General features: G+C 45.2%; 1 protein-coding gene across 1 annotated transcript in view; it reads right to left on the minus strand.

The window, feature by feature from the left end:
• Positions 1–3,699: 3,699 nt before the first annotated feature.
• LOXHD1 (lipoxygenase homology PLAT domains 1) overlaps positions 3,700–13,326 on the minus strand; it is a 159,274-nt gene continuing 149,647 nt past the window's right edge. The window contains exons 39-42 of the mRNA XM_069880363.1: positions 11,049–11,219; positions 9,756–9,894; positions 7,888–8,049; positions 3,700–4,352 (exon numbers count right to left, since the gene is read on the minus strand). Of these exons, the coding sequence (XP_069736464.1) occupies positions 3,872–4,352; positions 7,888–8,049; positions 9,756–9,894; positions 11,049–11,219 (953 nt within the window). The 3' untranslated portion in view covers positions 3,700–3,871. The remainder of the gene's footprint in view (positions 4,353–7,887; positions 8,050–9,755; positions 9,895–11,048; positions 11,220–13,326) is intronic.

Consider the following 13,326-nt stretch of genomic DNA (forward strand, 5'->3'; position numbering starts at 1 on the left):
AGTGACCGGTGGCTGTGCTGGGGAGGAGAGGGATTGTGCCCATTAAGGTATAACAGCAAGGGCCAAGGTGCAACATCTTTATTCACTGCAAGCATCTGTTCTCACAGCAGCTGCCTGGGGTCGGGAGGCTTATTTGTATTTTGTAGTGTCTAAATCCTCGGCTAGCCCATAGGTTGCAGCTCCGAGCTGTACAACTCCATCAGTAAAGATCAATTTTTTGCTGTTTTTCTTTTTTTATGAGGACTTTTTTTTTTTTTATGCAGAACAATGGAGCCTGGGAGATTATAAAATGGTTGCTTCACAGCCCTCAGTTATTCTGCCTCTATGCTCGTAAGGTTGGTGTAGGTATGTGATGCTATTAAAATTGTTTCACAACAATTTTATAGATATTTTTATATAATCCTCTGTGTCCTGCAGCAAAAGACAACCAGTCCTTCTTAGCATCTAGCACAACAAAGTACTCCTTGGTTATACTTGTTTTCACTGGCAGCACCCAACTGCTTTCATAAATACAACACCTCAATAGGCTCCTAATATGACGAGAATCGCAGAGATGATGGGGTGTCCTGATTTTGAAGACTCCTGCTGGAGGTCACCATCCTTGTCCTTTGCTCTTGCTTCTCACCTACATTAGTGGCTTTGGATGAAGTCGTGTGCACTAAACCCACACCAGTTAAAAAAACAAGGACCAAAAAATAAGGTAGCGTGTGGCAGGGAATGCAAGGGCTCTGCATCTGCCTGGCAGTCTTGGGGAGCTCTGCCCCCACAGGCAGAGATTGCAAAAGGTGCAGCCCTAGGACAATTTTGGCTTTTCTCCTCCTCAGTTCTCCACTTGGCTAAGATAGCGCTGGTTTAAGCAGCTTAATGCAAATCCAACCCTTGGAAAAACTTATTACTTTTGTAGCATTAGTTGTTGTAGCAACAGAATGACTCCCCAGAGCCAGGGTGGAGTTGAGTTTTGCACAAACAAGGGGCATTTTTTAAGTCCTTTGAAGAAAAAAGGAGAGTTTTTTCATGCTTTGCCAAGGTTGCCTTCCTGGAGGGCAGGGAGCTTGCTGGCCCTGTATCAGGAAACCCCCATTCAGCCCCTTTTAAGGCAGCACTGCCTGGAAGTCAGCACAGCTTTTGTGTTCAACACACCCATCCAGGCATGGCTGGTGGTTTTGATGGCAACCCAGGTATTCACTGTCCTATCTCTCAACTACACAATGACCCAATGAACCCGAAGATGTTCACTTCTACTTCAACAGGACCTCAATCCAAGGCTGTACCTACTTGCTACATATGGTTACTCCGAGATGTGAGGACATCTCATATGCAAGATAACTATTTCTCTTTTCTCCTTACCCCGTGAAGGGATGGTGCGAGGAGCAGGAGCTGCCTCACTGCTCCCAAGGGCAGCGTTGAGCAGGGCAGTTCCCACAGTCTCCACAGTGAATTTGCTCAGGGACTGGCAGGGGTTAAACTGCTGCGATGCAGCAGGGCTGTAAAACCCAGCATCTCTGTGCTCTCCATACCAGGTGGGCACTTACTGGAGCCAAGTGGAAGTGCTGGGACTACAGCATTTTAATGGGAAAAACTCCTATTTCACTGCAGTGCATATTTATCTAAAAATGGGAGAGATTATTGATAGGGGCAGGGGTTTCTCCATACTCCTGCTAGACTGAGGTGGGAGGGAAAGCAGAGCAATCAAAAGCCTGACCTTCTTTTGTTTCAAAACACCCACCAGGAACCACTGCTTTGCAACACCACCACACAAGCACAGAAAAGCAAATGCTCCAGACTCGGACTGAGGGACCCCTGGGCATCCAGGGAGCCTGAGCCCCATCCCAGCTGGGTCCAGCAGAAGCAACACACCTGCTGACCCCAGCACCCAGCTCCAGCCCTCCTGAGGTCCACCTTGCTCTTCCCGTGAACTCACAGCTCCTGATCCATCCTTGCTTGTAGGGGCATACAGGAAAGCTGGAGAGGGACTTTTTACAAGGTCCTGTAGTGATAGGATGAGGAGAAATGGCTTTAAATTGTAGAGGGGAAGATTTAGGACGAGACATTAGGAGGAAATTCTTCATGCTGAGGGCAGTGAGTCCCTGGCCCAGGTTGTCCAGGGAAGCTGTGGCTGCCCCATCCCTGGAGGTGTTCAAGGCCAGGTTGGATGGGGCTTGGAGCAACCTGATGGCAGGCGGTGGAACTGGATGATCTTTAAGGTCCCTTACAACCCAAACCATTCTATGATTCTATGATTCTGTGATTCTCTTTGCTCGGAGCTGGGTAGCATGAGTCTGCAGCAAGGAGGGAGAATGCAGCCAGTAAAGGCTGCTATTATTATTCCCCATCAGTGAGTAGTTGATCATTGATGAGGTTGATTACTGGGCTCATTTAAGCAACTTGCTTTGCTCCAAAACCATCAGTTGACAGAAAGGTTTCTAAAATGAATTAGCCTGGGCTATTATTTGTGACTTGGCACAGATGGCCCTGAATAAGCTCAAGTCTCTTTTGTAGTGCCTGCTGCTGAACATAAAGATGTAGCACTTCCCTTGCACAACTTAGGTGGGACGCAGCAGCTTTCAAATATCCAGGAGCACTTGGCAGCACCTGCAATATGCCCCCAACTCATGTCTCAGCATCACTAGCCTCTGCAGGAGCCTCCTTTGCCTATGACCAGGCTGTGAACGGTCCTGTCTTTGGCCAGGCACATCCAGGTAATGTCCCAGTCATTGACCCCAGCCCAGGGACTAATGGAGTGGGTGGACTCAGAAAGTTTAACCGACTCTTGACTATTTGATCCCTGTTTGCACAAGGTGCTTGTTTAAAACCAGCTTCAGGAAGGAAAGAGCTTCCCTACGATGTAGGCAGGCCAGGGGGAAGATTGCATCCTCAAGGTGTCTTAGACATCCCTCTTTCTCCTCCAAAGGATGTGTTTGCTCCCTGGGAAGGGAAAAGGGGCTCCAGCTGCAATAGTTTGTAACAGCTTTTCTTGTTGGTACCTGTAGTGATGCAAGTAGCTGGGAAGAGCTCACCTAGAGGAGCACCGGCCCTAACTGCGGCTGGGAAATCCCTCTTCCACCACAAAAAATCCCTCAAACCCAAACCAAAACAAACAGCCCTCCCCCCAGCCAACCTAAGCCATCAATTCTTATTAAAAGAAGAAACAAAAATGAATTACAGTTGCTCTGAAACAGTGTTGTTGTTCAGGCCATATAGGGTAAGAATATTTTGAGACAGCTTTCAATGTAGCTAGCACGGCTTCCTTGCAGTAGAATCGATTATCTGCTAGGTCTTCTGCTCTGGGTGGAAAAACACCACCCAGATCCATCATCTGAAACCTGTCTGGATGGATAACGAGTCCTTCTCAACCCTTCCTGCAGAAAGCCCTGCTGTGCCCGCTGATTTCAACGAGGTGCCTTCTGGAGGTGTGTATGTGTACAGACAAGCAGTGTTTACAGGTGCCAGAAGTGGGGAAAAAAAGGGATCTTCAAGTTCAATTTTCTTAAATATATGGGCTCAATTCCCTTATCCCCTTTACTCAGCTAAAAAGGGAGCCTGTCAGCGGTGGAAGCCCCCTGGCAGGGGCGTGTTGAAAGCAGAAGACAGAATCTGATCTATTAAAGGATAGTTCGTGGATCTGCTGGTTGTGGCTTTTAATAATAAATAAGCGATAAATGCATTTATTTAATTCACAATTTTATACGCACCTTAAAAAACAGTAACATTACTTTTAGAAAATGTTAACCCAGAAAGCACATCTTGCTGCTAAAAATCTGTCAATATAAAAGGCAGCATTTTAAAAAGAAAAATGCAATATAAAACAGTAGAAGGAGAAAAAAAATCAATGTGCAGAAAGGACCAAAACCCTCCTGCCATCTTGCCCTCCTCAGTACCTAGGAAAAAGCTCCCTCCAGATTAACCCATCACCTCGGTTTTCATCCAGCCACTTCCCGCAGGGAAATATGGTTGTCACGCCGGTCGCTGAGTTGGTGATCTCCACCCGTTCCACCAGCCAGCCCGGTGCCAGACCGCTGTTATCATGCTCAATTCGGACCTTTTTTAGCTCCCCCATGTCCAGCGTTTCCAAGTAAAACCTGTTGGTTTTGCCTCGCTCAAAGAGGTTCCTGAACTTCTGCTTCAGTGCCCGCTTCCCCGAGTCCCCGTTCAGCCCAAAGATGGTGATGAACACGTTGGCGTCAGTTCCTGCTCCCTTTTCAAAGCCTGTGACCACAATTGTCTCATATTTGACTGGCACCAAGCTCCGGGCTTTGCTGGCAAAGCTCTCGGTGACCTTGGCACACTCAAAGACTTTGTAGTCCCGCCTCTTGTAACGCAGAGGGATTTTCACATTGCACCTGAAAAAGTATCTACCAAAGGAAAATTAGCAGAATGTTAATGGTTTAGGTGGACACATTATTGGACCACAGCCTGATACTGATGCTGTTTCAATGCTTTTGCATACTTGTTCCAGCACTAGAGTTTCTGTCTAGAAAGAACATGACCAAACATTGCAACTGCAACAGGAAAATCCAACATCTCCCTAGTTGTGAGTGTGAGGCACCTGTCACCACTTTTGCCTCTTCAGCTACACATCTATTTATTGACCCACTGAGGCAGGATTAGCAATCAGCCCTGCTCCTAATGTAGCCCAGAGCTTCTGAGTTTAACTGGTCTGGGAGCAAGGTCTCATCTGTGCAGCTGTCCTTGCAGGGAGCTCAGCAATTATCCTCACGGATGGTATGGCTAAGGTTAGGCTAGGAACTAGGAAAAAGGAAATGGCAAAGACAGGAGGAGGAGGCTTATACCCCCCTTTTCCTAATTTAGATCACCCAGCCCATCCTTAGCAGGAAAAAAAAAAAGCATCAAGTACAGAAATGATAGGCACCAGATGCTGAAAGCTCTTGGCTCTGCAGTGCTGCGTCTGGTGACGTGCAGGGAGTACACAGCACATCCATAAATTACTGCATGCCTGGCAGCTGGCCAGAGGCTGGAGCACTCTGCTTTTAATGAAGTATTTCATTTCCAATGATGCAGATCATTTCCAAATGAGTTTCCCCTCTCGGCCCCTCCTCCCCCACTGCCAGACTGCAGCAGGTCTTCCTGGAGGGATTGTACCTGGATTGCAGTGTCTGTACATAAAATAAGCACTTTGAGGAAGGGTTACTTCAGTTGCAGCAGTGCTGTGCTTCTTAAGCCCTTCCAACATTTTTGACATTTTCCACAGTCAGAGAGTAAAGCACTCTTTTCTCTGGAAAGAAGCTTTGTAGATGAGATATTCTGGTGGGAACAAAATTTTAGACTCAGAGACACAAAAACTGGATGAGAGTAGGGTGGAGTGGTTGCCTGAAGGTGCAGTTTTATTTCCTAGGCTGTGTAATATCTCATGGTCTGGAGTTACAAGGAAGCATGCCAGTCTTCACCAGGGGCTAGAAGAAAAAATACGACCTTTCTAGCCCTGGGATTTGCAAGAAAAACCTTCTAAATACAGCCCTTTCACATACTAAGCTCTGCTACTAAAAGGCAAAAATCCCAGTGTAATTCAAAACTATTGCTGGAGCAATCTCAAATCTCTTTTAGTTTGGTCTTTGACTTGACTGGGTGGGTTTTTTGAGATGTTTGAGACCAGGAATACCTGAAATGAGTGTTTACTCTTATGGTGAGATTTGCTCCTGTTGATTGTTTGCACAGAAAACACGGCTGTGAAGTGATGTGTCTGTAAAACTGGAGCCCTGCTTCAGCACCACAACGTGCTTTACCGGTATCTCCTGGCTGCCCTCTTTAATTTCATAGAATCATAGAATCATAGAATCACCAGGTTGGAAGAGACCCACTGGATCACAGGGGAGGTGAATCAACCCCCTCCCTGGGCAGCCTCTGCCAGTGCCCAATGACCCTTTCTGTGAAAATTTTTTTTCCTAATGTTCAGCCTGAACCTCCCTTGGTGGAGCTTGAGGCCATTTCCTCAACATCCTTCCTGTGGTGAGGGGCCCAGAACTGAACACAGGATTCGAGGAGCGGTCTCACCAGTGCCGAGTCCAGAGGGAGAAGAACCTCCCTGGACCTGCTGGCCACGCCGTGTCTGATCCAAGCCAAGATGCCATTGGCCTTCTTGGCCACCTGGGCCACTGCTGGCTCATGTTCAGTCGCTGTCAACCAACACCCCCAGGTCCCTCTCCTCCAGGCAGCTTTCCAGCCAGACTTCTCCTAGTCTGTAGCTGCTCAGGGTTGTTGTGCCCCAAGTGCAGGACCCGGCATTTGGCCTTGTTAAACCTCCTGCTGTTGGTCTCAGCCCAGTGGTCCAGCCTGTTTAGATCCCTAATCTCATTTCTGTTTGGCTGGAAGGCAACAGGCGTGATGGAGAATGAAGAGCTGACAGGAATTGCTCACATTCAGCAGCCGTGCTGAAAGCACAGGTCACATCTCGAGTCTCAACAACATCTCTTGGGCTGCCCCACTTGCAGGGCTTATGATCGAGCACAACCGCAGCACTGCTGAGGGCAGAGAAGGTTTTGTTGGTACCTGAACGTCAAGGTAACTATTGGGACTTTGCTCATCACCCATGTAATTCAACGTGCTCAGCCCATGGATCCAGCCTGTTCAGATCCCTTTGGAGCCTCCTGATCCTCCAGCAGATCGACACTTCCACCCAGCTTAGTGTCGTCCGCAAACTTGCTAAGGGTGCACTCGATGCCTTCATCCAGGTCATTGATAAAGACCTTGAGCAGGGCTGGACCCAGCACTGAGCCCTGGGGAACCCCACTTGTAACTGGCCTCCAGCTGGATTTAACACCATTTACCACCACCCTTTACCACCATTTAAAACAGCTTTAAAAAATCTGGGGCTTTCAGAAAAGATCTTTGGTCCTTTCGAAACATACTGTTTCTGCAGTTTCAGCACGCTCCCAATGAGTTTAGTGCAAGGATTTGATTGCACAGCTGGACTTTAAGGATTCCAGGCTTTTTCCCACTGGGAGAAGAAAACATGTTTTAGCATGTAATTGACTGAGTTTTCATTCAGCAAATATTATTGTGGCTCTTCTGCTGGCTGATTAATTTGCTAGGAGAGACCCTTAGCTTCTAAAAAAAAACCACTTCAAGGATTTCTTCTTAAACACTCAATTGTTCCAGTTGGAACAAACTGCTTGTAGTTAAATTCTTCAGCAGCAATGGGAATATCATAGAGAAAAACAGAAATCCACAATAACGTTGTGGGTATTTTCTCTGAAGAGCAGCTTGTTCTGCAAATGGACAATCTTCTCTTGTTCCTACACAGTCCCTGCACTACCTGCTCTGTCAGTTGTCAGTTTCAACCCTTCCAAAGACAAGGCTTAGACCAGAATGTGCAGGACCTTACGGGCTCAGAGCTCTTCAGATATGTTCATGTTTCAGCTGTGGCAGATTTCAGTCATATTCTAATCAGGCTAGCTGGCCTGCATGACTTCAGCCTTTCCAGTGGGCCCTTTGGACCCCATACCAGAAGGATCTGCTACTCAAATCAGTCTGAATAAGAGGTTCAAGTTTTGTCTTTTTTTTTCTAGGAGTTCATTCTACAAGACTTCCCTAAAGGCCAATCTATGCAGTGCATACTACAAACCCCTAAATTATCAATCTAATCATTTTCTACAAGCTGAGGCATTCATTTTTCGTAGCTGCAAGATTCACCAAAGCCATCTTGTTTCTAAACTTACCTGCTCATGTGAACACCCTCTCTAACACTGCATAGGCAAGTCAGGTAGGAACATTCTGTACCTAACACACCAAACACTTTGTCCTTATCTTTCAGAAAGGGATTGAGATTTGGCTGTTGCTTGAGTCTGAAATGCTTCAGGAGGATGCATGCAGAGCTGCTCAGCTTCTTCATGCCCTCCTGGAACAGCTCCTTGCAGATGAAAAGGCACTTACTTGTTGCAAAGCTCCATCTCTGTTATGGTAATCTCTTGGACATGCCAAAAGACATCAGCTTTTGCAGATGACTTCTTCCCATCTTTTGGGCAGTGGCCAACGCAGATGGCTGCAATATCCCCAACGTTCTTTGAAGAAAACTGAAATGTGTCTGTTGCTCCCCTACAGGAAACAAGGAGCAGTTTCAGTTACTATCTTGAAGGCTGGCTGTGACTCGACTCATATGGACATTAAGTCATTTGCACATAACCACGGAAGATAGTAGATAAGCCTCCATTTAGAGTAATTTGATTTAACCTACAATCATTCAGCACAAAGTATAATTCCCACATTTAAATTTAGTATTTTCTCTGATTAGGGGGTGACAGTTTAAGTTGTTGCCACTAGGACTTTCCAGGATAAACTTGAGCTGTTCCACATATAAAATCAATTTGCCTCATTATAGATAAAGCTAAAGAATGACTAATTTCCCCTCTGGCACTTATTCATTCATCCTTGACAGATACTGTATCTGTAACGCATCTACCCATCATAGCTGTTTTAAATTTGCTAGTTCAGCCACCCTTCCCGAAGCTCAGCTTGAAAACAGTTTAGAGAAACAATAGGTCTCTGTCAAACCCTTGGCTGACTCCATGTCATGTCCCTGTGGATCTGTTAGGTTTAGCTTCTTGAACTGGTCCTTATTCCAACCTGCCTCCAAGGATGGACTGTGACTAATGCTTTGGAGAGTGGTGTCTTTAACTCCACTGTATACACCAGCAGCTGAAGCTCAGGAGGAAGCTCCTCCCAGACTTACATGTTTAACATGAAATCTCAGCCAGTCATACTAGAGTCCACATCAGATGTAATTTCACCTTCCTTTACAGAGCCACAAGAAAAACCTTTCCTCCCTGCAAAGCAATAGAAAATCAGCAGTATCTGTGACTTTGAAGAGGTTCCAGTCTCCTAAGGGTATGCTGTGTCCTTAAACAAATCAGATAACCCATCTCACATCTGGAGCACTTTTGTCCCACATGGCAGAAGGAATCTGCCCCATGTTACACAAATGTGCCTCCAGCTTGTTTTTTTCACGAGTCTGATATTCATCTTTCCTCACATGACAGTGATCTTTCAGCCTTTCCACCCAGATTCGTCTGGAAAGTCAAATCTGAGCAGCTCTGACAACATTTAGCCTCCAACTATTTTTACTTTCTCTCTGATTCCCACTGCCAGTGAGATGCTGTAAAAGGAACTAAAAACACCTCCAGCTTCCTTCTGCCTTTCCCAGCTCAAAAATACACAGCTTCCCTGCAGGCTCAAAGAAGCCTGTTTGTATGTACTAACACAAAAAGGCACACAAACACACTCTTATCATCTACATTTTCTTACACCAAATGATTTTTTCTTACGATTTTTAAACCTGCTCTCTGTCTGCCTATTGGAAATTAATCTCATGTCTTCCTTTTACTCCAGGTGAGAAACCACAGGGCTTTTTGGAAGAGGGGATGATCAACAGCAAAGCACAAGCACAGCTCTGTAGACCATTCTGGAGAAGAGGTGGGCAATTGTGGAAGACAAACAACTGGTGAGAAGTTCCTTTAGCCCACCAGCCATTGAACCATAGAATCATGGAATAGTTTGGGTTGGACAGGACCTTAAAGGTCATCAAGTTCCAACCCTCCTGCTATGGGGGGGCATCTAGTGCAACACTAGATCAGGTTGCCCAAGGCCCCATCCAACCTGGCCTTGAACACCTCCAGGGATGGGGCAGCCACAGCTTCCCTGGGCAACCTGGACCAGTGCTTCACCACTCTCATGGTGAAGAAATTGCTCCTTATGTCTAGTCTAAATCTTCCCCTCTGCAGTTTATAGCCATCCAGTCCCACTACCTTTCGAATCTTCTTTTCTTGGAGGAGTTTTCCATAAGGAATTCTTTAGAGCGGCCCAACTTTCCTTCTAAGATGATCCAGATGTTTTCCTTTGTTTCTGCATCTTCTCTGTCGCTTGTTACTGTGACAATCTCATAGGCTTTAAATCATAATTAACACAAACATTAAACAGAAAAAGGAAGAGCAGGTGGCCAGAAAGATCTCTTCATTTGCCTGTCACTTTGCTTAAAAACTCTTTTCCTAATATTTATCACAGCACACAAGAAAGCATTCACAAACTAAGGATGGAACCACACTGAAATCCATGGGCCTTTCGACTTCCACATGCTGTGGTTTTCATGCACTAATAGAGAAGAGGAAAATATAAGTACTGCTCCATCAAGCAGCAAGAGCAGATGGAGTTGCTCTTGAATAAGTGGTGACCAGCTCCATGCTGAACCAAGCACTCCCTTTTTTAGCACAGCCCAAATCCCACAGTTTCTGCACCACCATTCCTTACAGGGACAGTGGGGATCCATGCACCCAACAGGATGTGCTCAGATGCTGCACTGGCATGTATGTACCTCAAATGGCAATCACAATGCTAGGTTTTTGTTGTTTTGGTTTCTTTTTTTTTTTTTTTTTTTTTTTTGCAGGAGCAGAGAGACGTCACACTGACATAATGTGATCATTAGCTCTCCAGGGCTCTCCTGAAGAAGAGCACTGTGATGCAGGAGGGGTCAAGATGCACTTTGCATATCATCAGTACAGTTAAATAACTCTTGCTCTCCTGTTCGCTCACACATCAGACACCAGTGTGATCACCTCGGACTCAGTGGAATTACCCAGAGCAGACACCGGGCGAAAGGGTGTTAAGCTTAGTCGTCATGTTCAGCTGGGATACTTGAGCTAGTAGCCCAGATCATGTTAAGAGGGAAGCTGGAACAATGTTACTAACAAAACTTTAAGGACTGAAGTTATTTTCCACCTCACAGACTCAAGCTCATTATTTCTAATGAGACAATAAGCATGTGTCCTTATGGCTTACTGCTGGATTGAAATGCTGCAGATAGACTCCTCTTAGGTTTCAACCCAGAATGAGATTTTTTTTTTCCTCATAAATCCTGATTTATTTCTTTCTTAATACAGCATTGCACTTATGAACTAAAGAATCCTGTAAATAATCCAGCCCTTAAAGCCTACAAATACAAATTCCTATTGCATGGCAATCCTTGGCGGAGCAGCCTGCTGGAGATGTGGTCTTATGGTCTCTGAGGTGCCTCAGCAAATGCCAAAAGTCAACTCCAAACTTACTGGTCCGTTCCTTCAATTCCAGGATGTCATTATTGGCGCAAGCCAGTTCCCTTATGAGCTGCCCATCATCTTCACCTTTAGCCAGCCAGCGATCGCACTGAAAGCGAAATGTCTTGTCCATAGCAGAGTCCATCACGTCAATATATTCCAAATGCCAACCTGGTGCGATTCCTAGCATAGAAACAAAATAAAAAATGTTTGTATATTTTCACAAAGCTTCGGTAAGGAGGTGAGATACTGCTCCTTGGTAGCTCCCTGCTAGTGCTAAAAATGTTTGTTTGTTGTCACAAATAATGTCAGCAGTGAACACAATGTTGTTCTGATACCTAAAGCAATGTCAGCTTGGTGAAGACCATAACCCAATCCCCTTTCTACATTCAGGCTGTGATTTTGAGGGAGTAGCTACCTTTTGGTTACATATAAAGATGTTGTAACACGGTCAAGGATAAGATCATAGAATCATAGAATCATAGAATAGTTAGGGTTGGAAGTGACCTTAAAGATCATCTAGTTCCAACCACGTTCTCCTGACTTTGCCAAGCAACCATCCGCTAATGCTTGTGACTGACCAGGAGTGTGGGACAGACTAAATTGATGAATGCAAAGACCAGCAAATCACCACATGTTTTCTATGGGGCCTTTTGAGGAGTCATAGCTCTCTTTCAGTTGTCCATTTTTTTAATTCTGGCTTTCAGGTTTTTTGGGGTTTGGTTTTTTTTTTTCTTTTTTTCCAGTGGAAAAACAACTTGAAAATGATGAAAAGGGCATTTGGGAACATTTTACTGATTTTTTTGTTGAAATAGAAGAAGCCCTTGTTGAGCCTGAGGATATGAGAGGTTCTGACATTTCTACTTACAAGTCCTGTTATTAGTCAGACAAAGAAGGGTGATGTTCATGATAAGACATTTCTACTGACTTATTATTTGCATCTCAGAGAAGTTAAACAGCTCTTGTTCTCCCAAGAACAAACTGCCATGTGCCTACTTCCTTAGTCTGCAAATATTAATCTTCCTTAGCTCTGAAAACAAAATGATGGCAGCTTTTTGAGTTATGTCAACAATCAGCCTGTTCCTGTGGACTGTGAATGATCCACACCACATGCTGGCAGTTGTCTATCAGCCTCTCAGCCGGTCCTGTTTCGTACTTTGGCTTCCTGAACCTTCTTCAAGCTAGGAAATTATCTGCTACAAAGCAAGGAACTCAACCGAAGATGCCACTTGGCCCTTAGATTTCAGAGACATAGAAGCACAGAATCATTGTGGCTGGAAGGGACCTCTGGAGAACACCTGGTCCAACCCACTGCTTAGAGCAAGCTCAGCCAAAGCAAGTTGTTCAGGACTGTATCCAGTCAGGATTTGAGTATCTTCAAGGATGTGGACTCCAGAACTTCTCTGAGCAAGCTGTGCCAGTGTTTGATTGCCCATGCAGAGAAAAAAAAAAGTTTTTTCCCTATGTTTAAATAGGATTTGCTGTAATTTAAGTAGTCTCCATTGTCTCTTGTCCTGTAACGAGAGACAACCTCAGAGATCCTCACCAGTTTATTGCCTCCTGGGAAGATCTCTATGAATTCCTCAGGGCTCCTAGCGCTCTCTACCTGGAGCAACTTGCTTTTTGAGGCTGTTTAGGAATGTATTCTAAACATGTTGGCAGTGTCAGCTGTTAATCTTTTTGGCAGTCACATTTCCATTTAAGTTCAATGAACACCTCTGCAGCATATTCAGAAGGCAGTTCTGCTTCCATCAAAACTTTAGTTAAAACAGTACAGGATGAAAGAAAGAAAGTATCCCATCCGTCTCCAGTGAGAGAGATCAATGACTGCAGACTAGGATAGAATAAATTGGTGATGTTAGTCATGTTGCCAGCAGTGAACAGCATGACTGGGACAGGATCAGTGCTAAGCAGCAGTCTCAGAAAAGTGACTGAATGAGATGCACATACCCTCCCCCTTCTTCTCCAGGCTGATCCCAGCAGCCACTCACCAGGAGAACTGCAACAAAAACCTGTTCTTATATCACAGGGGGAGGTGGGCCAGAGCTGACTTTCCAGCATATGTTGGAGTTGAGGACAAAGCAAGCACAAATTGCAGCTTTTCCTAGTGTTCCCTGAAAAAGATGCATTTATCTCTGGGCTATTTAAAGAGCTAGCTCTGGGCTCTGTCAGGAGTTTGACACTGAAAAGCAAATACCAACAGGGTGTCCCTTACAGCACAAGGATATCTTAAACCAAGGAGCTGTCTGGTCACTTTAGAAAAAATTGCAACTATCCCAAAGCATCCTCC

The sequence above is a fragment of the Phaenicophaeus curvirostris genome, chromosome Z, assembly GCF_032191515.1.
Source record: "Phaenicophaeus curvirostris isolate KB17595 chromosome Z, BPBGC_Pcur_1.0, whole genome shotgun sequence".
In the NCBI taxonomy this organism is placed as follows: domain Eukaryota; kingdom Metazoa; phylum Chordata; class Aves; order Cuculiformes; family Cuculidae; genus Phaenicophaeus; species Phaenicophaeus curvirostris.